We start from the raw sequence: 24,696 nt of genomic DNA on the forward strand, positions 1-24,696 counted from the left end.
GGGCAAGAGAGGGAGCCCCGGGCGCGAGGGCAAGAGAGGGAGCCCCGGGCGCGAGGGCAAGAGAGGGAGCCCCGGGTGCGAGAGCACGAGCACAAAAACAAGAGAGAGGGAGCGGAAAAAAGAAAGAGGGAGCGCAAAAACAAAAAAAGAGAGGGAGCCCGGGCGCGAGAGCAAGAGAGGGAGCCTGGGCGTGCGAGCACAAGTGCAAAAATAAAAGAGAGGGGGCACAAAAACAAAAGAGAGGGAGCATAAACGCAAAAGCAAGAGAGGTAGCAAGAGAAAATAGGCCCAAGTGCCCCCAGTTCCCATCCCTAAACAAAAAAGCAAATTCCTTTCAACCAACTGGGAGTGTACCACAGAACTTCTGTCACAGAGGAGGATAAGGACACACCCACAAAGAAGTTTTGTGGTTCACACCCAGTTGAAGTTAAAATTGGTATCTTTATTACTCGGGGGCCATAACTTTGGAGTACAGGGGTACAGAAGAAGAAGAAAAACTTGTTCCAGAATCTATGGAACAGCATCAGTTGGAGGACGTACTCCAGTGAGTGGTCCCCTTCAATGTGTATCTAATACTTTAGTCTATATAATGTATGTGCCACAAAAATTTCCATAACAAACTGACACTGCAATGACATTGTGCAAGCTGCCTAAACTGGAAGTTGATATCCCGGGCAGCAAGGAAACTCTTTTCACAGTGTACACTAACTAATGCAAATATTTATTCACATAGGCAATAAGGCATCCAAAAATATACCGTCAATTACACAGCGCGAATGTTTGTCAACAGTTTTAGCAGAAACTCACATAAAGTGACAGAACTTGCGGACGTCATCAGAAGCTTCTTTAACAAATACAAAAGGATAGCAGATAGATCTGACGTCCATAATATTTACTGCTATATTATGAGCAAGGCATGATTCCCATAGATCACATAGATCACCTACACTGCTCCATACAGTCTCTTCTGATCTGACAACTATAAAAAGCCAATGCTTTCAACCCCGACCCGCCATAGAAATTCAATATATGCTTGTGTATGAGCGTTCAGCCGCAGAGCATGTGTTTAAACATGAATTAATGTAGCACTAAATTGCACAGTGCAGGGGAAGATCAATATCTCGTCTGTCTCAGCATTAACTTAAAGCAGATCAATTTTGAAGAATTCATTGCCGTGGGGAAACTATGAGCGGCACACAAGTCTCTGATAATATACCTTGAAAAAAAAAATTATATATATATATATATATATATATATATATATATATATATATATATATATATATATATATATATATATATATATATATATATATATATATATATATATATATATATATATATATATATATATATATATATAGTGTGTGTTGTGTGTGTGTGTATATGTGTGTATATGTATATATACAGTGCCTACAAGTAGTATTCAACCCCCTGCAGATTTAGCTGGTTTGATAAGATGCAAATAAGTTAGAGCCTTCAAACTGCAAACGACAGTAGGTTTTATGAACAGAAGCATAAATCTTACAAACCAAAAAGTTATGTTGCTCAGTTGAATTTTATTAAATTTTAAACATAAAAGTGTGGGTCAATTATTATACAACCCCTATGTTTAATATTTTGTGGAATAACCCTTGTTTGCAATTACAGCTAATAATCGTCTTTTATAAGACCTGATCAGGCCGGCACAGGTCTGTGGAGTTATCTTGGCCCATTCCTCCATGCAGATCTTCTCCAAGTTATCTAGGTTCTTTGGGTGTCTCATGTGGACTTTATTCTTGAGCTCCTTCCACAAGTTTTCAATTGGGTTAAGGTCAGGAGACTGACTAGGCCACTCCAACACCTTGACTTTTTCCCTCTTGAACCAGGCCTTGGTTTTCTTGGCTGTGTGCTTTGGGTCGTTGTCTTGTTGGAAGATGAAATTACGACCCATCTTAAGATCCTTGATGGAGGAGCGGAGGTTCTTGGCCAAAATCTCCAGGTAGGCCGTGCTATCCATCTTCCCATGGATGCGGATCAGATGGCCAGGCCCCTTGGCAGAGAAACAGCCCCACAGCATGATGCTGCCACCACCATGCTTGACTGTAGGGATGGTATTCTTGGGGTCGTATGCAGTGCCATCCAGTCTCCAAACGTCACGTGTGTGGTTAGCACCAAAGATCTCGATCTTGGTCTCATCAGACCATAGAACCTTGAACCAGTCTGTCTCAGAGTCCTCCAAGTGATCATGAGCAAACTGTAGACGAGCCTTGACATGACGCTTTGAAAGTAAAGGTACCTTACGGGCTCGTCTGGAACGGAGACCATTGCGGTGGAGTACGTTACTTATGGTATTGACTGAAACCAATGTCCCCACTGCCATGAGATCTTCCCGGAGCTCCTTCCTTGCTGTCCTTGGGTTAGCCTTGACTGTTCGGACAAGCCTGGCCTCGGCACGGGAGTACACTTTCAAAGGCTGTACTGGCCGTGGAAGGCTAACAGTAGTTCCATAAGCCTTCCACTTACGGATGATGCTCCCAACAGTGGAGACAGGTAGGCCCAACTCCTTGGAAAGGGTTTTGTACCCCTTGCCAGCCTTGTGACCCTCCACGATCTTGTCTCTGATGGCCTTGGAATGCTCCTTTGTCTTTCCCATGTTGACCATGTCTGAGTGCTGTTCACAAGTTTGGGGAGGGTCTTAAATAGTCAGAAAAGGCTGGCAAAAGAGATCTTTAATCCACACATGTGAAGCTCATTATTCTTGGTGCCTGAACTACTTCTTAATACTTTAGGGGGACCAAACAGAATTCTTGTGGTTTGAGGGGTTGAATAATAAATGACACTCTGAATTAACTTTTAACGTTTAAAAAAAAAAAAAAAAAAAAAACAAAAACAAAATTTGCTGCAGTGCATTTCCCACTTCCAGGCTGATCTACAGTACAAATGTCACAATGGCAAGTTAATTCCGCATGTTTCAACCAGCTAAATCTGCAGGGGGTTGAATACTACTTGTAGGCACTGTATATATATATATATATATATATATATATATATATATATATATATATATATATATATATATATATATATATATATATATATATATATATATATATATATATATATATATATATACACACATACATATACATATACATATATATATATATATATATATATATACACATACATACATACATACATACATATATATATATATACATACATATACACACATACATACATACACATATACACAGTACAGACCAAAAGTTTGGACACACCTTCTCATTTAAAGATTTTTCTGTATTTTCATGACTATGAAAATTGTACATTCACACTGAAGGCATCAAACCTATGAATTAATACATGTGGAATTATATACTTAACAAAAAAGTGTGAAACTGAAAATATGTCTTATATTCTAGGTTCTTCAAAGTAGCCACCTTTTGCTTTGATGACTGCTTTGCACACTCTTGGCATTCTCTTGATGAGCTTCAAGAGGTAGTCACCAGAAATGGTCTTCCAACAATCTTGAAGGAGGTCCCAGAGATGCTTAGCACTTGTTGGCCCTTTTGCCTTCACTCTGCGGTCCAGCTCACCCCAAACCATCTCGATTGGGTTCAGGTCTGGTGACTGTGGAGGCCAGGTCATCTGGCGTAGCCCCCCATCACTCTCCCTCTTGGTCAAATAGCCCTTACACAGCCTGGAGGTGTATAGTCCGATATACATAAATACTGTGGCTGCAGCCTACACTGTGCCCACTACTAAAGGAGCAGTGAATATTCATTTCCCTTAATAGCGGCTCCTGGTATGTAGGGCACCCTTCATCCCTGTAGGTATGGGCCCTCTCATCCCTCATCCCTGTATGTATGGCCCCTCTCATCCAGATATGCTTGGCACCCCCTGATCCCCATCGCACTACACAGAAAAAAAATAAACAAATTATACCCACCTTCTCTCTCCTCCAGCGCTGCGTCTCGGGACTGTGTGCGTGGGGAGCAGTGACCATTCATTCGCCCTAATAGCGCGCACACTGTACCCGCAGCACGACTCATGCTGCGCTCGGCTCTTAGCGTGCCCGCTATTAAAGTCCATGAATATTCACCACTCCCATGGGTGGGATGAGGGGGGCCATACATACAGGGATGAGGCATGAGGGTGGGGCCATACATACAGGGATGAAGAGTGCCATACATACCAGAATGGGTGTGAGGGGGCCATATAGAACAGGATGAAGGGTGCCATACATACCAGGAAGAGGGATGAGGGGGCCATGAATACCAGGATGGTGGATTGGGGTGCCATGCATACCAGGATGGGGATGAGGGCCACGTATAACAAGAAGGAGGGGGCCATATATACCAGGATGGGGGATATTAACAGAATTGGGGGACATTACCCCTATAACAGGGTCAGCAGAAGACCCTCTCCCCCTTAACAGGGCATAATGACCACATTTTTGCTTACATTTTTTTTCTATGTACCTCCTCTAAAACCTAGGTGCGTCTTATAGTCCGAAAAACATGGTAATTTTTTATTTTTTGAGAACACAAAGCTAAATAATTGTTATAACATGCAAGATTAGAACAAACAGTAATTGAAAGTAAATAACGGTACATAAACATAAAAAATAATAAAAATGAATACCACAGCGGGCGCTCGGTAACACGCTGGCGCTCTAATGCGCAGAGTAAAGGGGATTAATTCCCCATTGAATCATGAGTAATATCTGACTGTACACCTATTATATGAAATAATAAAGGGGAACTTTTCCGTGTGGGCCAGAAGAGTGGAGAAAAAATAAAAAAATAAATAAATAGCTAATCAGGAAAACAAGTAGGTGGGAAGTTGCATTGAAAGGTTTGGCCATGCAGAGATCGAACCAAGTGCCTGTGCTTGGTTTGGACAGTCATTTAAGTTTTAAAACTGTATGGGTCTCAGTTAAAAAGAAAATGAAGTGTGAACAACCTTTTAAGATGTATTTATGGATCCTTACAGATAGATTGCTCCAAATATAGAGTCCATTGCATTTATAGAAATTGTCCGGAATCTCCAATCCAAGCCCAGCTGCCTCCGTGAATGTCGGACATAATCAAATAAAAACATTTCCAGTCACTTTAATCACTTTAACAAGAGCAATGATCCCTCGGCTCAGCATCTGCTTCATTTCACCTTCAGTAGACGCAGGTCTGAGAACGAGCTACAAATATCAGCAGCAAAAATCAGCCCAAAATGGACATAAAAGGAGAAACCTGAACGTGCTGTAAACAGAGCGCGGCATGAACCCGAGCGCACAAATCAACTCCACATACACAAAGCATCGGGGAAAGCGATGGAACAAAGCAGAGGATCTGCTTCCAAGCTCCTTCCGACCGAGCCGCTGCCTTTCCTGTTCTAGAAAGGTCAAGTGACGCATTTATGATCAACATTCACTTCTAAATTACCTAAAAATAGTCCGTGACTCATTGGAAATTAGGAAAAACAGCAGAAGCTCGTTCTACATTTATAGCTAAAAGGTGTAACAGGTGCAAAATCGTAATCCATCTACACCCCCTCATAGGACTCAATTCACACATCCCAGAAAATGTCGGCAGGAAATATTATGTATTTACAGATCTATCTGCATTAATAATGGGTTATTACCAGCAGGATATGCCATAAACGCCTGACAGATGCGGCTTCCACTGCTGGAATCCGCATCTGTCCCTGGTGCTCTCCGCAGAGAGGTGGCCGTACATGCGGGGCGCTATTTGTTAGAGAGTCAAGAAACTTGTTGAGCACTTTTTCTTATTTCCTTGTGAGTGAATGGAGAGAGGGGTGCGTAGGCTCAAAATAAATTGGACAAATTTACTTCTCCATAAATAAAATGTTCATTTTAACTTTTATGCAGCGAATCCTTTGCAGGCAATGACTGGCTGAAGTCTGGAAGCCATGGACGCCACCAAACGCGGAGTTTCCTCCTTTGTGAGGCTTTGCTTCACCTTTACTGCAACGGACTTCAGTTGTTGCTTATTTGTGGGTCGTTCTGCCTTTAAGTTTTATCTTAACCACAGGGCTGTGGAGTCGGTAAGCCAAACCTCCGACTCCTCAATTTTCATGACACGGACTCCAACTCCACAACTCCAACTCCCTCATACATATATAGTGTGACCGAAAGAAGGGTAAAAAATTAAAAATAAATATACTTACCTTCTGATGGCCCCTGGTGTCCTGGTCTTGGCTTGCCGGCAGCTCGTGGTAGACTAAAGGACCTGCCGACGTCCGCGGTCTTATGACCCGTCACATGACTAAATGACGTTACCTCTTCTCCAAACCCGGGTACCATCCGCACATTGAAACGCATGGAATGCGCCTCTACAGATCCAGTGATGCGGATGTCATGCGGTCCAATGCAAATCAATGGCGGAGAAAACGCAGCGCTTCCGCAAAATAATTGGTAGTCCTGCGGATTTTTAGGCAATGATAATCCACAGCGGAAATTTCCTCAGCATGTGCACCGATTATCATTGGGGAACATGGCAGACCTTCTACCAAGCGTGTTTTAAGCGGAAACGCTTAAAAAAAAACGTATAGTGGGCACACAGCCAAACACTTACTTCCTGGAGAGTGTTCTTCACTTTCGTGGATCTTTAGAACAGGATTTTCTTCACTACAGAAAGGATTCTGTAATCATCCACCACTGTTGTCATCCATGGATGTCCAGGCCTTTATGAATTCCCAAGCTCACCAGTGCGCGCTTTTCTTGGCAGAATGTAACAAACTGTTCATTTGGATTTCTTTTTTTGAGCCTAATGATGATCTGTTTCACTTCCATTGAGAGCTCCTTTGATAGCATTTTGTGGGTTCACAGCAACAGCTTTAAATGCAAATACCACACCTGGAATCAACGCCAGAACTTTTAACTGCTGCTTAATTGATGAGGGAATAATGAGAGAATAGCCCATTAAAGAGCTTTTGAGATAATTGTCCAATTACTTTTGGTCCCTTGAAAAAGATTCAGCTTCATATAAAAGAGCTGTAATTTCTAAACCCTTACTCCAATTAGGCTGTGAATACCCTCAAATTAAAGTTGAGGATCTGCACTTTAAGCCAATATTGATTATATAAATGTATCTTGAATATGTTTTGGTAAACAGCTAAAATGCCAAAACTTGTGTCACAATACAAATATTTCTGGACCTAACTGTATGTCCCAAATGTAACAACCCCTTTTGGTAGAAAAAGTCAACAAAAAATGTCACGTGTGTCAGGAATAAAGGGCCGCATATTTATTCATACATATAGCTCAATTTTGAGAATGGGTTCAGTAAGAACCTGAAACGATTTAAGAAAAGCTACTTGAAGTATTACCATATATGGAAATACTCTTACAAAGCAGGGTGGTCTACTAGAACATCTATCTCTTACTTCACCTGTGTCTGACCGACCGCACCCCACTGCAGCATCAGCATGACTGTGCGCCACCAGCTTACTCTTCATTGACATTTTTAGAGCGTCACTGCAGAGTAAAGTATGACCACGCAGACGTTTAAAGAAGCACTCCCGTCAAACTTTTTATTCTCAATCATCATATATTATATAGCACTGTGTACTTACAATTGCGCATTTTGCCCTTCTACACAGCCAATTCTTTTTTCTCTGCCTTTCCATGTGCCCCTTAAGAAGCACTCCTCCTCCTCCCATCAAAGGTTTTATCCTCTTAATATATTGCAGTCATCATATTATATTGCACTGTGAACTTACAATTGCTCATTTCGCCTTTCTACCCAGCTAATTATTCTTTTTTCTACGCTGTATGTAAAAACAGGAAATCTCGTGTCCCTGCATCTATCATCCCTTTCTTCAACTCTTGATCCAGCTGCTCCCTCCTCCCCCTGCCAGGGACAACTCATACAGGAAAAATTGACCTCCTGTTTCTACATAAAGCTTAGAAGGATTCAGCAAGTCAGTTTTTAATCACATGATGTCAGACGTAATGGAAAAGAGAAGAATTTATGGGCAGAAGGGCAAAATGAGCAATTCTAAGTGCACAGTGCTATATAATATGATGACTGCAATATATTAAGAGGATAACAGTTTTCACGGTAGACTTCTTTAAAGTCTTTAAGCGGTCCAAAAGAAATTAATGTATTGTCCGACAAAATAAAAAAAACTTAAAATGTCAGGGAATGTTAGGAAATAATGTAAGAAAGTGTATGTTCCAGTGAGGCTGCTCCAGCGATCTCTTCCGGGACAGGGAGAGGTGTATTTGTCTCTAACAATATAATAATATTTAGGTAGGTGCTATGTGTCACATCCACATAAATGCCATGAGCATCACACTGCTTCCTTTGTCTCCTTGCTGTATGGCACCCTGGTGCCAGCATGGCCAATCTGACCAGTCTGAGGCTATGTAGCATTATACTCCAGAAGATTCGATGCATCGTGTGTCCTGAAAACTTTCTATTACAGCCAGTAGTTACCTTTTCAGAAATCAGAGTTACAGTACTCAGCAATCAGAGTTACAGTATCTCTTCTGTAGGATCGGATCGGACCAGACAGGCGGGCCTCCACGCCTCATATTTATGAACTTTCAGCCCCAATGACCCTGTTGCTGGATCACTGATTGTCCTTCCTTGGACCATTTTTAGTAGGTACTAATCACTGAAGGGAACAGGGAACTTAAAAAATTGTTTTGCCTCTAAGCACTGACACTGCAGGAGCTCAATGTCAATGTTTGCTCTCTGGCTCCTGTCAGCAGTACAGTACTAAAGCAGCGGCTGCAGACAGGAACCAGCACACCAACACTGCAGGAGCCCAGCCGTGCTCAGAATCTGTGTGCACGCTCATGGTCTGGCTCCTGTGTGCAGCTGCCGCTCGATGCTGTACTGCAGACAGGAGCCAATAATGAAACCCCACACCGACACCGAGCATGTCTGGGCTTCTGCAGTGTCACTTCGGAGGTGCAGAGCCACTGAGTGAGCGCTGTCAATCAAGATATGAGAGTGCTCAATATGCAAACTGAGGGGTGTTAACAATGGACCGAAGACCCTCATGTGCAAAAATCTATACTACAGGTATGTTTATTACAGGACTAAGTCGCCTACATATAAGTTTAGCTGGCATAGGACAGAGCCTTTAAAAATCCTGCTTCCTTCCAGTCCACACTAACCAAGGATTGTACTGCACACTTAGAGGACCAGTTTTTGGTCTTATTTTTTCCGGCTGCTCCCATGAGTAATCACTTTATTTTTATTATTATTTTTTTAATCCAACATATAATTCCATGGGCCTTTTTTATTAGGGCTAATTTTCAAGGTCTTTTCAAAGGGGTGGTGCTTAAAGGGCAACTGTGTAGAGTAGAATAAAGACACGCCCCCAGAGAATCCTGTCAGCCACGCCCCCTTATAACGACAATACAAAATAATAGTAAACAGAAAGGCTCATAATTCTGGAAACGTATGGTGGATTTACAAAAACGGCATATTCAGGGGAACAGCGGAAACAAAACTTACAGCAAGAATTGGTCACTTTCGAGCTTTAGACAGGTCCTCCAGAAGCTCCTCTTACTCTGCTATACCTCTATAATTAGTATTGAGCGGCAAAGTGCGGACACTACTATAGAGAGTTGGTATCGGAGGAAGAAGGGGGACAGCAGGTCTTGTGATATATTACCTTTCACTTACAATGATGGACATTCTTTAAATATATTATGTGCCATAACAATAGCCAGCTATTCTCTACAGGCAAAGAAACACGCTCAGTAATTAGCAACAAGACACACTAATTATAGGAGGAAAGAACAAGAGTCCAGGGGGCAGCGCACAGATGCCAGGAAAATTATTTTTACCACCAAGACAGGAAGAGATTTTCCATTTAGATGGGCATTAGAATAAAGAATGTCAGCTAAGATCACACTGTCTGCGCACCCTGCCGACAGTACATGGGGGGAGCTTTTCTCAACGTACACTGAACAAAAATATAAAAATGCAACACTTTTGTTTTTGCTCTTATTTTTCATAAGCTGAACTCAAAGATCCAAGACTTTTTCTATGTACACAATTCGTCTAAATCTGTGTTAGTGAGCTCTTCTCCTTTGCCAAGATAATCCATCCACCTCACAGGTGTGGCATATCCAGATGCTGATTAGACATGATTATTGCATAGGTTGCCTTAGGTGGCCTCAGTAAAAGGCCACTCTAAAATGCGCAGGTTTATCACGCAGCACAATGCCACAGATGTTGCAAGTTTTGAGGGAGCGTGCAATTGGCATGCTGACTGCAGAATGTCCACCAGAGCTGTGGCAGATGAATTGAATGTTCTACCATAAGCCATCTCCAAAGAGGTTTCAGAGAATTTGGCAGTACATCTAACCGGCCTCACAACCGCAGACCACATGTAACCACATCAACCCATGACCTCAACATCCAGCATCTTCACCTCCAAGATAGTCTGAGACCAGCCACCCGGACAGCTGCTATAACAATCGGTTTGCAAAACCAAAGAATTTCTGCACAAACTGTCAGAAACTGTCTCAGGGAAGCTCATCTGCAGCTGGTCATCCTCATCGGGGTCTCCACTTGACAGCAGCTCGTTGTCGTAACCGATTTGAGTGGGCAAATGCTCACATTCAATGGCGTCTGGCACATTGGAGAGGCGTTTTCTCCACGGATTAATCACTGTTTTCACTGTACAGTACAGATGGCAGACTGCGTCGTTTGGGTGAGAGGTTGGCGGATGTCAACGTTGTGAATCGAGTGGCCCATAGTGGCAGTGGGGTTATGCTATGGGCAGGCGTAGGTTATGGACAATGGACACAGCAGGTGCATATTGATACCATTTTGAATGCACAGGGATCCTGTGACGAGATCCTGAGGCCTATTGTTGTGCCATTCATCCACGACCATCACCTGTTGAAACATGGGGCTGTGCATGATTATGCTGCAAGGATGTGTACACCATTCCAAGGAAAGCTGAAAACATCCCAGTTCTTGCGTGGCCAGCATACCCACCAGACATGTCACACATTGGGCATGTTTGAGATGCTCTGGGTCGGCATATACGACAACGTGTTCAAGTTGTCCAACAACTTCGCACAGGCCACAATCAACAACCTGATCAACTATAAGTGACGGTGATGTGTTGCACTGCGTGAGGCAAATGGTGGTCACTGACTGGCTTTCTGACCCCCTGGGACCTCATTAATAATGTAAAACTGCACATTTTAGAGTGGTCTTTTATTGTGGCCAATCAGCGTCTGGATATGCCACACCTGTGAGGTGGATGAATTATCTCGGCAGAGGAGAAGAGCTCACCAACACAGATTTACACAAATTTGTGAACAATATTTGAGAAAAAAAAAGGCCTTTCCTTAGATATTCGCGTTCAGCTCGTAAAAAATGGGAGAAAAAACAAAAGCGTTGCATTTATATTTTTGTTTAGTGTATATAATAATGTTCCCACAGGGCCCAACTTATCAGATCCAAGTACTTTTGGCCTCTGTTTTGCAGTTGTGAGTCTGAAATCTTTTTTATTTTAGAGAAAAGGACAAAGAGGAGGAGGAGGAGGGGGGAAGGGCAAAGAGGAGGAGTGGGAAGGGCAAAGAGGAGGATGAGGAGGAGGAGGAGGAGGGGGGAAGGGCAAAGAGGAGGAGTGGGAAGGGCAAAGAGGAGGAGGAAGAGGAGGAGGAGGAGGGGGGAAGGGCAAAGAGGAGGAGTGGGAAGGGCAAAGAGGAGGATGAGGAGGAGGAGGAGGAGGGGGGAAGGGCAAAGAGGAGGAGTGGGAAGGGCAAAGAGGAGGATGAGGAGGAGGAGGAGGAGGGGGGAAGGGCAAAGAGGAGGAGTGGGAAGGGCAAAGAGGAGGAGGAAGAGGAGGAGGAGGAGGAGGGGGGGAAGGGCAAAGAGGAGGAGTGGGGAAGGGCAAAGAGGAGGAGGAGGAGGAGGAGGAGGAGGAGGAGGAGGAGGGAAGGGCAAAGAGGAGGAGTGGGAAGGGCAAAGAGGAAGATGAGGAGGAGCAGGAGGAGGAGGAGGAGGGAAGGGCAAAGAGGAGGAGGAGGAGGAGGAGGAGGAGGAGGAGGAGGAGGAGGAGGAGGAGGAGGAGGAGGAGGAGGAGGAGTGGGAAGGGCAAAGAGGAGGAGTGGGAAGGGCAAAGAGGAGGAGTTGGAGGAGGAGGGGGAAGGGCAAAGAGGAGGAGGAGGAGGAGGAGTGGGAAGGGCAAAGAGGAGGAGGAGGAGGAGGAGGAGGAGGAGGAGGAGGGAAGGGCAAAGAGGAGGAGGAGGGGGAAGGGCAAAGAGGAGGATGAGGAGGAGGAGGAGTGGGAAGGGCAAAGATGAGGAGGAGGAGGAGGAGGGGGAAGGGCAAAGAGGAGGAGGGGGAAGGGCAAAGAGGAGGAGTGGGAAGAGGAGGAGGAGGAGGGGGGAAGGGCAAAGAGGAGGAGTGGGAAGGGCAAAGAGGAGGAGGAGGAGGAGGGGAGAAGGGCAAAGAGGAGGAGTGGGAAGGGCAAAGAGGAGGAGGAGGAGGAGGAGGAGGAGGAGGAGGGGGGAAGGGCAAAGAGGAGGAGTGGGAAGGGCAAAGAGGAGGATGAGGAGGAGGAGGGGGGAAGGGCAAAGAGGAGGAGTGGGAAGGGCAAAGAGGAGGAGGAGTGGGAAGGGCAAAGATGAGGAGGAGGAGGAGGAGTGGGAAGGGCAAAGATGAGGAGGAGGAGGAGGAGGAGGAGGAGGAGGAGGAGTGGGAAGGGCAAAGAAGAGGAGGAGGGGGAAGGGCAAAGAGGAGGAGGAGGAGGAGGAGGAGTGGGAAGGGCAAAGATGAGGAGGAGGAGTGGGAAGGGCAAAGAAGAGGAGGAGGGGGAAGGGCAAAGAGGAGGAGGAGGAGGAGGGGGAAGGGCAAAGAGGAGGAGTGGGAAGGGCAAAGAGGAGGATGAGGAGGAGGAGGGGGGAAGGGCAAAGAGGAGGAGGAGTGGGAAGGGCAAAGATGAGGAGGAGGAGGAGTGGGAAGGGCAAAGAAGAGGAGGAGGGGGAAGGGCAAAGAGGAGGAGTGGGAAGGGCAAAGAGGAGGAGTGGGAAGGGCAAAGAGGAGGAGGAGGAGGGAAGGGCAAAGAGGAGGAGTGGGAAGGGCAAAGAGGAGGAGTGGGAAGGGCAAAGAGGAGGAGGAGGAGGAGGAGGGGGGAAGTGCAAAGAGGAGGAGTGGGAAGGGCAAAGAGGAGGATGAGGAGGAGGAGGAGGGGGGAAGGGCAAAGATGAGGAGGAGGGGGAAGGGCAAAGAGGAGGAGGAGGAGGAGGGGGAAGGGCAAAGAGGAGGAGGAGGAGGAGGGGGAAGGGCAAAGAGGAGGAGAAGGAGGAGGAGGAGGATGGGCAAAGAAGAGGAGAAGGAGGAGGAGGAGGATGGGCAAAGAAGAGGAGGAGGAGGATGGGCAAAGAAGAAGAGGAGGAGGATGGGCAAAGAAGAAGAGGAGGAGGAGGAGGAGGAGGGGCAAAGAAGAGGAGGAGGAGGAGGAGGGGCAAAGAAGAGGAGGAGGAGGAGGAGGGGCAAAGAAGAGGAGGAGGAGGAGGAGGAGGGGCAAAGAAGAGGAGGAGGAGGAGGGGCAAAGAAGAGGAGGAGGAGGAGGGGCAAGGATGATGATGATGATGATGAGGATGATGAGGATGATGAGGATGAGGAGGAGCAGCAGCAAAGAGGAGGAGGAGGAGGAGGGGGAAGGGCAAAGAGGAGGAGGAGGAGGAGGGGGAGGGGGAAGGGCAAAGAGGAGGAGGAGGAGGGGGAAGGGCAAAGAGGAGGAGGAGGAGGGGGATGGGCAAAAAAGATGAGGAGGAGGAGGGGGAAGGGCAAAGAGGAGGAGGAGGAGGGGGAGGGGGAAGGGCAAAGAGGAGGAGGAGGAGGGGGATGGGCAAAGAAGAGAAGGAGGAGGAGAGGGAAGGGCAAAGAGGAGGAGTGGGGAAGGGCAAAGAGGAGGAGGAGGAGTGGGAAGGGCAAAGAGGAGGAGTGGGGAAGGGCAAAGAGGAGGAGGAGTGGGGAAGGGCAAAGAGGAGGAGTGGGGAAGGGCAAAGAGGAGGAGTGGGGAAGGGCAAAGAGGAGGAGTGGGGAAGGGCAAAGAGGAGGAGGAGGAGGAGGAGGGGGAAGGGCAAAGATGAGGAGGAGGAGGAGGAGGGGGAAGGGCAAAGATGAGGAGGAGGAGGAGGAGGAGGGGGAAGGGCAAAGGGAGGAGGAGGGGGAAGGGCAAAGGGAGGAGGAGGGGGAAGGGCAAAGGGAGGAGGAGGAGGGGGAAGGGCAAAGAGGAGGAGGAGGAGGGGGAAGGGCAAAGAGGAGGAGGAGGAGGGGGATGGGCAAAGAAGAGGAGGAGGAGGAGGGGGGAAGGGCGATGATGATGATGATGATGACGATGACGAGGAGGAGGAGGAGAAGAAGGAGGAGGAGGAGGAGGAGGGGGAAGGGCGAGGAGGAGGAGGAGGAGGAGGAGGGGGAAGGGCAAAGAGGAGGAGGAGGAGGGGGAAGGGCAAAGAGGAGGAGGAGGAGTAGGAGGGGGAGGGGGAAGGGCAAAGAGGAGGAGGAGGAGGGGGATGGGCAAAGAAGAGGAGGAGGAGGAGGGGGAAGGGCAAAGAAGAGGAGGAGGAGGAGGGGGAAGGGCAAAGAGGAGGAGGAGGAGGGGGAAGGGCAAAGAGGAGGAGGAGGAGGAGTGGGGAAGGGCAAAGAGGAGGAGTGGGAAGGGCAAAGAGGAGGAGTTGGAGGAGGAGGGGGAAGGGCAAAGAGGAGGAGGAGGAGGAGGAGTGGGAAGGGCAAAGAGGAGGAGGAGGAGGAGGAGGAGGAGGAGGAGGGAAGGGCAAAGAGGAGGAGGAGGGGGAAGGGCAAAGAGGAGGATGAGGAGGAGGAGGAGTGGGAAGGGCAAAGATGAGGAGGAGGAGGAGGAGGGGGAAGGGCAAAGAGGAGGAGGGGGAAGGGCAAAGAGGAGGAGTGGGAAGAGGAGGAGGAGGAGGGGGGAAGGGCAAAGAGGAGGAGTGGGAAGGGCAAAGAGGAGGAGGAGGAGGAGGGGAGAAGGGCAAAGAGGAGGAGTGGGAAGGGCAAAGAGGAGGAGGAGGAGGAGGAGGAGGAGGAGGAGGAGGAGGAGGGGGGAAGGGCAAAGAGGAGGAGGAGGAGGAGGAGGAGGAGGAGGAGGGGGGGGGAAGGGCAAAGAGGAGGAGGGGGAAGGGCAAAGAGGAGGAGTGGGAAGAGGAGGAGGAGGAGGGGGGAAGGGCAAAGAGGAGGAGTGGGAAGGGCAAAGAGGAGGAGGAGGAGGAGGGGAGAAGGGCAAAGAGGAGGAGTGGGAAGGGCAAAGAGGAGGAGGAGGAGGAGGAGGAGGAGGAGGAGGAGGGGGGAAGGGCAAAGAGGAGGAGTGGGAAGGGCAAAGAGGAGGATGAGGAGGAGGAGGGGGGAAGGGCAAAGAGGAGGAGTGGGAAGGGCAAAGAGGAGGAGGAGTGGGAAGGGCAAAGATGAGGAGGAGGAGGAGGAGGAGTGGGAAGGGCAAAGATGAGGAGGAGGAGGAGGAGGAGGAGGAGGAGGAGGAGGAGGAGTGGGAAGGGCAAAGAAGAGGAGGAGGGGGAAGGGCAAAGAGGAGGAGGAGGAGGAGGAGGAGTGGGAAGGGCAAAGATGAGGAGGAGGAGTGGGAAGGGCAAAGAAGAGGAGGAGGGGGAAGGGCAAAGAGGAGGAGGAGGAGGAGGGGGAAGGGCAAAGAGGAGGAGTGGGAAGGGCAAAGAGGAGGATGAGGAGGAGGAGGGGGGAAGGGCAAAGAGGAGGAGGAGTGGGAAGGGCAAAGATGAGGAGGAGGAGGAGTGGGAAGGGCAAAGAAGAGGAGGAGGGGGAAGGGCAAAGAGGAGGAGTGGGAAGGGCAAAGAGGAGGAGTGGGAAGGGCAAAGAGGAGGAGGAGGAGGGAAGGGCAAAGAGGAGGAGTGGGAAGGGCAAAGAGGAGGAGTGGGAAGGGCAAAGAGGAGGAGGAGGAGGAGGAGGGGGGAAGTGCAAAGAGGAGGAGTGGGAAGGGCAAAGAGGAGGATGAGGAGGAGGAGGAGGGGGGAAGGGCAAAGATGAGGAGGAGGGGGAAGGGCAAAGAGGAGGAGGAGGAGGAGGGGGAAGGGCAAAGAGGAGGAGGAGGAGGAGGAGGAGGAGGGGGGAAGGGCAGAGGAGGAGGAGGAGGATGGGCAAAGAAGAGGAGAAGGAGGAGGAGGAGGATGGGCAAAGAAGAGGAGAAGGAGGAGGAGGAGGATGGGCAAAGAAGAGGAGGAGGAGGATGGGCAAAGAAGAAGAGGAGGAGGATGGGCAAAGAAGAAGAGGAGGAGGAGGAGGAGGGGCAAAGAAGAGGAGGAGGAGGAGGAGGGGCAAAGAAGAGGAGGAGGAGGAGGGGCAAAGAAGAGGAGGAGGAGGAGGGGCAAAGAAGAGGAGGAGGAGGAGGGGCAAGGATGATGATGATGATGATGAGGATGATGAGGATGATGAGGATGAGGAGGAGCAGCAGCAAAGAGGAGGAGGAGGAGGAGGGGGAAGGGCAAAGAGGAGGAGGAGGAGGAGGGGGAGGGGGAGGGGGAAGGGCAAAGAGGAGGAGGAGGAGGGGGAAGGGCAAAGAGGAGGAGGAGGAGGGGGATGGGCAAAAAAGATGAGGAGGAGGAGGGGGAAGGGCAAAGAGGAGGAGGAGGAGGGGGAGGGGGAAGGGCAAAGAGGAGGAGGAGGAGGGGGATGGGCAAAGAAGAGAAGGAGGAGGAGAGGGAAGGGCAAAGAGGAGGAGTGGGGAAGGGCAAAGAGGAGGAGGAGGAGTGGGAAGGGCAAAGAGGAGGAGTGGGAAGGGCAAAGAGGAGGAGGAGTGGGGAAGGGCAAAGAGGAGGAGTGGGGAAGGGCAAAGAGGAGGAGTGGGGAAGGGCAAAGAGGAGGAGTGGGGAAGGGCAAAGAGGAGGAGTGGGGAAGGGCAAAGAGGAGGAGGAGGAGGAGGAGGGGGAAGGGCAAAGAGGAGGAGGAGGAGGAGGAGGGGGAAGGGCAAAGATGAGGAGGAGGAGGAGGAGGAGGAGGGGGAAGGGCAAAGGGAGGAGGAGGGGGAAGGGCAAAGGGAGGAGGAGGGGGAAGGGCAAAGGGAGGAGGAGGGGGAAGGGCAAAGGGAGGAGGAGGAGGGGGAAGGGCAAAGGGAGGAGGAGGAGGGGGAAGGGCAAAGAGGAGGAGGAGGAGGGGGAAGGGCAAAGAGGAGGAGGAGGAGGGGGAAGGGCAAAGAGGAGGAGGAGGAGGGGGATGGGCAAAGAAGAGGAGGAGGAGGAGGGGGGAAGGGCGATGATGATGATGATGACGATGACGATGACGAGGAGGAGGAGGAGAAGAAGGAGGAGGAGGAGGAGGAGGGGGAAGGGCGAGGAGGAGGAGGAGGAGGGGGAAGGGCAAAGAGGAGGAGGAGGAGGGGGAAGGGCAAAGAGGAGGAGGAGGAGTAGGAGGGGGAGGGGGAAGGGCAAAGAGGAGGAGGAGGAGGGGGATGGGCAAAGAAGAGGAGGAGGAGGAGGGGGAAGGGCAAAGAGGAGGAGGAGGAGGGGGAAGGGCAAAGAGGAGGAGGAGGAGGAGTGGGGAAGGGCAAAGAGGAGGAGTGGGGAAGGGCAAAGAGGAGGAGGAGGAGTGGGAAGGGCAAAGAGGAGGAGGAGTGGGAAGGGCAAAGAGGAGGAGGAGGAGGAGGAGGAGGAGTGGGGAAGGGCAAAGAGGAGGAGTGGGGAAGGGCAAAGAGGAGGAGTGGGAAGGGCAAAGATGAGGAGGAGGAGGAGGAGGGGGAAGGGCAAAGATGAGGAGGAGGAGGAGGAGGAGGAGGGGGAAGGGCAAAGGGAGGAGGAGGGGGAAGGGCAAAGGGAGGAGGAGGAGGGGGAAGGGCAAAGGGAGGAGGAGGAGGGGGAAGGGCAAAGAGGAGGAGGAGGAGGGGGAAGGGCAAAGAGGAGGAGGAGGAGGGGGAAGGGCAAAGAGGAGGAGGAGGAGGGGGAAGGGCAAAGAGGAGGAGGAGGAGGGGGAAGGGCAAAGAGGAGGAGGAGGAGGGGGATGGGCAAAGAAGAGGAGGAGGAGGAGGAGGGGGGAAGGGCGATGATGATGATGATGATGACGACGATGACGATGACGAGGAGGAGGAGGAGAAGGAGGAGGAGAAGGGCGAGGAGGAGGAGGAGGAGGAGGGGGAAGGGCAAAGAGGAGGAGGAGGAGGAGGAGGAGGGGGAGGGGGAAGGGCAAAGAGGAGGAGGAGGAGGGGGAAGGGCAAAGAGGAGGAGGAGGAGGAGGGGGATGGGCAAAGAGGAGGAGGAGGGGGATGGGCAAAGAAGAGGAGGAGGAGGAGGGGGATGGGCAAAGAGGAGGAGGAGGAGGGGGAAGGGCAAAGAGGAGGAGGAGGAGGGGGAAGGGCAAAGAGGAGGAGGAGGAGGAGGGGGAAGGGAAAAGGAGGAGGGGGAGGAGGAGGGGGAAGGGAAAAGGAGGAGGGGGAAGGGCAAAGGAGGAGGAGGGGGGAGGAGGATCAAGAGGAGGAGGGGGAGGGCGAAGAGGAGGAAGAAGAAGAGGTGGGGGAAGATGGTGAAGAGGAGGAGAAGGAGGGAGAGAAGAAGGGAAAAAGGGAGTAAGGGGGGAAGCTGGGGAGGAGGAGGAGGGTGTTGCTGTGCAAATGCAGCATGTGCGTGGTAGCATCTTTAATAAAAAAATAAAAAATGAAAAATAAAAGATAAAAATTCCATTAAAATTATACAGTAAACATCAGAAGCCAAGGAACCTGCTGCTTTTTCTCCAAATCCTTCTCCTCACTTAGACCTATTTATGGCAATACCAAGCTGTGGGATGAGCGATCAGCACAGAGGTTAAAGATTACATGTACATGAATTACTCCAGGCGAGGAGGTTAAGAAGAGTTGATTGCAGGCTTACTGTAAGAGATCTCTATGCACTGTTGGAAAAAAATTTAAAAAGAGCAGCAAATTTAGTGAAAACGAACAGCTGTCACGTCGGTAAGTTCAGGTCTTTGATCACTGCGGTCACATCCAAGATGATTAAATAATTGTGCATGTCACTTGGAAGCAAAAAAAAAAAAAAAAGGCAATGAAGAGGATAAGTAAGCAGGAGTCCTGATTCTCCGGCGTCTGGCTGTCACTCCTAGCTCGTACACACCGGGGCCCAGGAATACAGAATTTCTAGATATGGATCTTGTGCACATGAGTGGTCTATGTATACCCATACATAAAGTGTTAATCAGTATATAATGTGTTAAAGGGATTTTCTGCTTTGAGAAAGGTTCTGTCCCCATTCCCAGTGTGAAGAAAAATAAACTGTGTTTACCACGCTGTGTCTCTATTATGTCGACAGCGCTGCAGCCCATCATAGATCTGAAGAACTCAATGTCTAATTTTGCAGAGCCATTGAGTTCTCCGTTTGACTAAAATGCTGTCAAGGTCAAGTGAGCACTGCAAACAATAACAGACACTGGGAGCAGTGGTAGAGACTCAGCGCTGGACCAGAGGAGGGCGAGTACGGCAACATATGGTTTTTCACAACATACTGTGCCTGGAGACAGAACCTCAAACCAGAAAACCCATTTGACATGTACAGCACATGTTTTATACAGATGGGCATAACGAAAATGTTTTTTGTTAAAAGGGAATCAAATCAGTCATATAGCCGTCTATATGGGCATGTAGGTCATAGAACACTGAATAAAATGATACCTTGATATTTGCACTCTGATGTCTTATTCCAGAGAAATCTATGTTTTTCTTTATATGTAAATGAGCAGTTAAGATCTATGGGCCGGCCATAGATCTCCCGGAGAATCTGCCCCCAGAGATTATTATAAATATAAGGGGTAATTATCAGTGAGATATGTAATGACTGACAGCCTGCTTTCCTTATATACATGTCTCACACTTTTAACGACTCCTTTCATATATAATAATCTCTGGGGGCAGATTCTCAGGGAGATCTATGTTTGGTCCATAGATCTTAACAGCTCATTTACATATAAGAAAAAACAGATTTCTCTGGAATAAGACATCAGAACGCAAATATCAAGGTATAATTTTATTCAACGTTCTATGACCTACAAGCCCATATAGGAGGGTTGATCCTACTGACAGATTCACTTTAATGTGCCAGATTTATAGGTGGGGCTTGATGGATATATACAGTACAGACCAAAAGTTTGGACACACCTTCTCATTTAAAGATTTTTTTTGTATTTTCATGACTATGAAAATTGTACATTCACACTGAAGGCATCAAACCTATGAATTAACACATGTGGAATTATATACTTAACAAAAAAGTGTGAAACAACTGAAAATATGTCTTATATTCTAGGTTCTTCAAAGTAGCCACCTTTTGCTTTGATGACTGCTTTGCACACTCTTGGCATTCTCTTGATGAGCTTCAAGAGGTAGTCACCGGAAATGGTTTTCACTTCACAGTGTGCCCTGTCAGGTTTAATAAGTGGGATTTCTTGCCTTATAAATGGGGTTGGGACCATCAGTTGTATTGCGCAGAAGTCTGGTGGATACACAGCTGATAGTCCTACTGAATAGACTGTTAGCTGCTTTTTTCTTGCCATAATACAAATTCTAAGTAAAGAAAAACGAGCAGCCATCATCACTTTAAGAAATGAAGGTGAGTCAGTCCGAAAAATTGGGAAAACTTTGAAAGTGTCCCCAAGTGCAGTTGCAAAAACCATCAAGCGCTACAAAGAAACTGGCTCACATGAGGACCACCCCAGGAAAGGAAGACCAAGAGTCACCTCTGCTTCTGAGGATAAGTTTATCAGAGTCACCAGCCTCAGAAATCGCAGGTTAACAGCAGCTCAGATTAGAGACCAGGTCAATACCACACAGAGTTCTAGCAGCAGACACATCTCTACAACAACTGTTAAGAGGAGACTTTGTGCAGCAGGCCTTCATGGTAAAATAGCTGCTAGGAAACCACTGCTAAGGACAGGCAACAAGCAGAAGAGACTTGTTTGGGCTAAAGAACACAAGGAATGGACATTAGACCAGTGGAAATCTGTGCTTTGGTCTGATGAGTACAAATTTGAGATCTTTGGTTCCAACCACCGTGTCTTTGTGCGACGCAGAAAAGGTGAACGGATGGACTCTACATGCCTGGTTCCCACCGTGAAGCATGGAGGAGGAGGTGTGATGGTGTGGGGGTGCTTTGCTGGTGACACTGTTGGGGATTTATTCAAAATTGAAGGCATACTGAACCAGCATGGCTGCCACAGCATCTTGCAGCGGCATGCTATTCCATCCGGTTTGCGTTTAGTTGGACCATCATTTAGTTTTCAACAGGACAATGACCCCAAACACACCTCCAGGCTGTGTAAGGGCTATTTGACCAAGAAGGAGAGTGATGGGGTGCTACGCCAGATGACCTGGCCTCCACAGTCACCAGACCTGAACCCAATCGAGATGGTTTGGGGTGAGCTGGACCGCAGAGTGAAGGCAAAAGGGCCAACAAGTGCTAAGCATCTCTGGGAACTCCTTCAAGATTGTTGGTAGACCATTTCCGGTGACTACCTCTTGAAGCTCATCAAGAGAATGCCAAGAGTGTACAAAGCAGTCATCAAAGCAAAAGGTGGCTACTTTGAAGAACCTAGAATATAAGACATATTTTCAGTTGTTTCACACTTTTTTGTTAAGTATATAATTCCACATGTGTTAATTCATAGTTTTGATGCCTTCAGTGTGAATATACAATTTTCATAGTCATGAAAATACAGAAAAATCTTTAAAAGAGAAGGTGTGTCCAAACTTTTGGTCTGTACTGTATGTAAGGAGAGGGGTCCCAGACACATGTCCTGCGCAGGAGCACCATTATGTGAGTGTTTGCTCCTGAAGCGTTATAAGGTGTTATAACAGGTTACATGCAAAATAATGAGGTGTTACAGCAAGGACATACCATATAAAAGACAAGACCAAGTTCTGGAATGGAAAGGTATATGCTTCTTAATCTGAGAGTAGCATAAATATGGACAGAGATCCTGATTCCAGCGATTACTTGCTGGGCTGCTTGCTGTGCTTTTGATAAAAATTATCTGCTACTCTTAATTACTGGCTCTGTATAACACCGCTGATTGACAGCTTTCGGTGTACACTGTGCATAGACTGATTTCCCATTAATTAGACAGGTGACAGTTAGTGCTCATAAAGTTCTATGGAGAATTGTAACTGATGTGCCAGGTAAACCTACAGCAGAATATCTGTACCTGTCTTCAGCTCCTCTTCCATAGAATTTTAAAAGCACCAATTGTTATCTCAGTAAATGCGAAATTCTGTCTCACTGAATACAGATTTTTTTTGAAGAAATTGTGAGTGAAAGAAGCAAATTTTACTAATAAGATAAATTACAAGTTTTCTTATTTTCACACGTACAATTGTTTAACGAAAAAAAAAATTAAAATGACGGTTACACTTAACATAAAGCTCTGTTTGCCGCCGCAGCCATCACTAGCGGAGCTTACTGTATACTATTACCGTATATATCGAATATATAAACAGCTCAACCATCAAAACCACGCAGAAGTCAGAACATTGAGATTCCCGGAAACAAGCGGTAAAAGCGTCTTCTATCTGCTCAGATTTAATATACACCGCACTCAAATAGCACTGTATATCAAACAGAGGCGGCAGTAATGTCCCAGAGGTCACATGACTGATCACTTGATCGCTGGGATTCCAGCACACAGAGGCTCCTGCTGGGACTAACTAGGCCCAGCACAGCACAAAAAGGGTTGATTACCCCTGTAACTTGGGCGGCTGTGCAGATCTTAATGCAGCAGGCAACAGTCTTAAAAAGCAAAATAACGAAATCCGCCATAAAATGGGGTCGAGTCGACATTCAACAATTCCCAAGAACCCATTATTCATAAAATTCATGTAACCTTCACCATCTCCATAACACAAATCTGAGCCCGTGAACAATTCAATGCACCGATAGATTTCATTCCCCTCCCACTGGTGATGGTAAGAGACGCTCACCTGTCCCTCCAGCATGTCCCGATGCAGACTGGGCCGCTCCTGCTCCGAGCTATTTGTCCGCTTCAACGTCAGACTGTTGGACTTGCGCTTCTGCTTAGTTTGCCGCGCAGCTGCCCAGCTTCCACTTTCAGTGGGCATCGCTCCTCACTTTGTGGTTCCCAGCAGAATGGAAGAAAAACTGGGGGGGGGGGGGGGGGGGGGAACAACAAGCTTTTATCAACAGAAAATCCGAATATATAAAAAAAAAAAATAAAAAAGCAAATAAAAATAAATTAAAAGGAAACAGGCGAGTTGTAACGGACCTAAAAGTAGCGCAAATAGGGTCTTATCAGACAAACAATAAAAAGGTATTGATATCAGATTGTGTTAACCTGATCAATGATATTATGCATTTTTATATTATAAGACCGTCAATTCACAGAAAATGATTAAACTTGCAGTTTTTATCCAATGAGTTTCGAAGTGACAGGCGCTTCTTCAGGAGTGTGGTTTGTTCCTGAAGAAGCGCCTATCACTTCAAAAAGCGTTGAATAAAAACCGCAAGTTTAATAATTTTCTGTGAATTGACGTCTTCAATATTTGGCAGCGCGGGAGGTATCCACAAATTCCCCAGATCCTGTAACTCTGTTTAACAGCTTTACTATTATGTTTTTAGCTATAGAGCCCAACTCGATTAATTTTTTACATTTGAGGTCTAGTTTTTGGTGGGGGGGTTTTTTTGCATGTTTTTAATTTGCGTCTTATTCTTTTAGACTGGCGTCCATTTTATATGTGTTCGCCTGTTCAGTGTTTTTTTGGTTTATTTAAATGTTCTTTATTGTGGACCGAGTTTGGGGTTTCCAAATATATTCGGCCGATTCATAGATTCAAAATTTTGAACATTTTAAATTATTTTGCACAAATGTCCTCCATTCTCCCCCTGGAGTGATTTTATGTAGGTATGAAATTTTTTGAGCAAAATTTTAAAGACCCTTCATAGGAACATGTGACTTTTTGTAATAAAGAAAAAAAAGTTGCAGAAAAGGTTAAAAGCGCCAGGCTGGATCCTGTTTTGGTCCCAATTTGCATAGTTACAGCCCGGATTGCAGGATTAGTTGCAGTAATGGGCATCCTGGATGAATAGTTGGAGGTAAGTGACATACATCATGCTCAGGAATGTGACAGTTTATTATAATTTTCGGTGTCGTTTCGATCAATTTCTCTAATACCCTGATGGTGAAGATATTACAGAGCTGAGTAACATGGTGGATAAGTGCAAAAAAAGCCAACAGACAGGTTCCCTTTAAGCAGAACAAGTGTAAGGATATAGTAAAGAATATAGGAAGTCTAAGGGAAAAGGAAATATAGCATATAGGAAAGCCACTAAAGTATAAACAGGATGTAAAGGCGTCATAGACAAGGACATACTGTGCGGATCAAGGTGACCCCCTTTATCTCAACTGCAAGGAATAAGGAGGTGGAAGGAAAAGCAGCGGGCCCTCCTTACAGGTGAATATGCTGACTGTACAGTAAAGAACAAATTACCAATTCCCTTGTTTCAGCTTTCCAGCAATTAGGGCTTGATTATTCTCATAACTACAAATCATTATCAGAATCCTTGCAAATGTGGATGAGCCCGGACCGTATAGAAAAATCTGTACATTCCCAACCTCTAATGTGTGTACATGGGGTCCACGAACTGCAAAAGCAGGGGAAAAAAAAAATGTTCTTTTTCCATTTTGGCTGTGCTCCACCAGCGGGGTTAGGCACCCTCCCATGAGTATATCAGGT

The 24,696-nt window shown here is 47.5% G+C and overlaps 1 protein-coding gene across 4 annotated transcripts in view; it reads right to left on the minus strand.

Annotated features, from left to right (window-relative positions):
• The window catches only part of WDR37 (WD repeat domain 37), a 191,033-nt gene that overhangs the window by 107,444 nt on the left and 58,893 nt on the right, over positions 1–24,696 (minus strand). For 3 of the 4 annotated variants that reach the window (XM_073677654.1, XM_073677652.1, XM_073677653.1), the window contains one exon: positions 22,927–23,104. The exons of the other annotated variant lie outside the window; for it this stretch is intronic. In XM_073677654.1, the coding sequence (XP_073533755.1) occupies positions 22,927–23,064 (138 nt within the window). In that variant the 5' untranslated portion in view covers positions 23,065–23,104. The remainder of the gene's footprint in view (positions 1–22,926; positions 23,105–24,696) is intronic. 4 annotated transcript variants of the gene reach the window in all.

The sequence above is a fragment of the Phyllobates terribilis genome, unplaced genomic scaffold (genome assembly GCF_046119375.1).
Source record: "Phyllobates terribilis strain yellow unplaced genomic scaffold, ASM4611937v1 Scaffold_4__5_contigs__length_816908805, whole genome shotgun sequence".
Lineage (NCBI taxonomy): Eukaryota > Metazoa > Chordata > Amphibia > Anura > Dendrobatidae > Phyllobates > Phyllobates terribilis.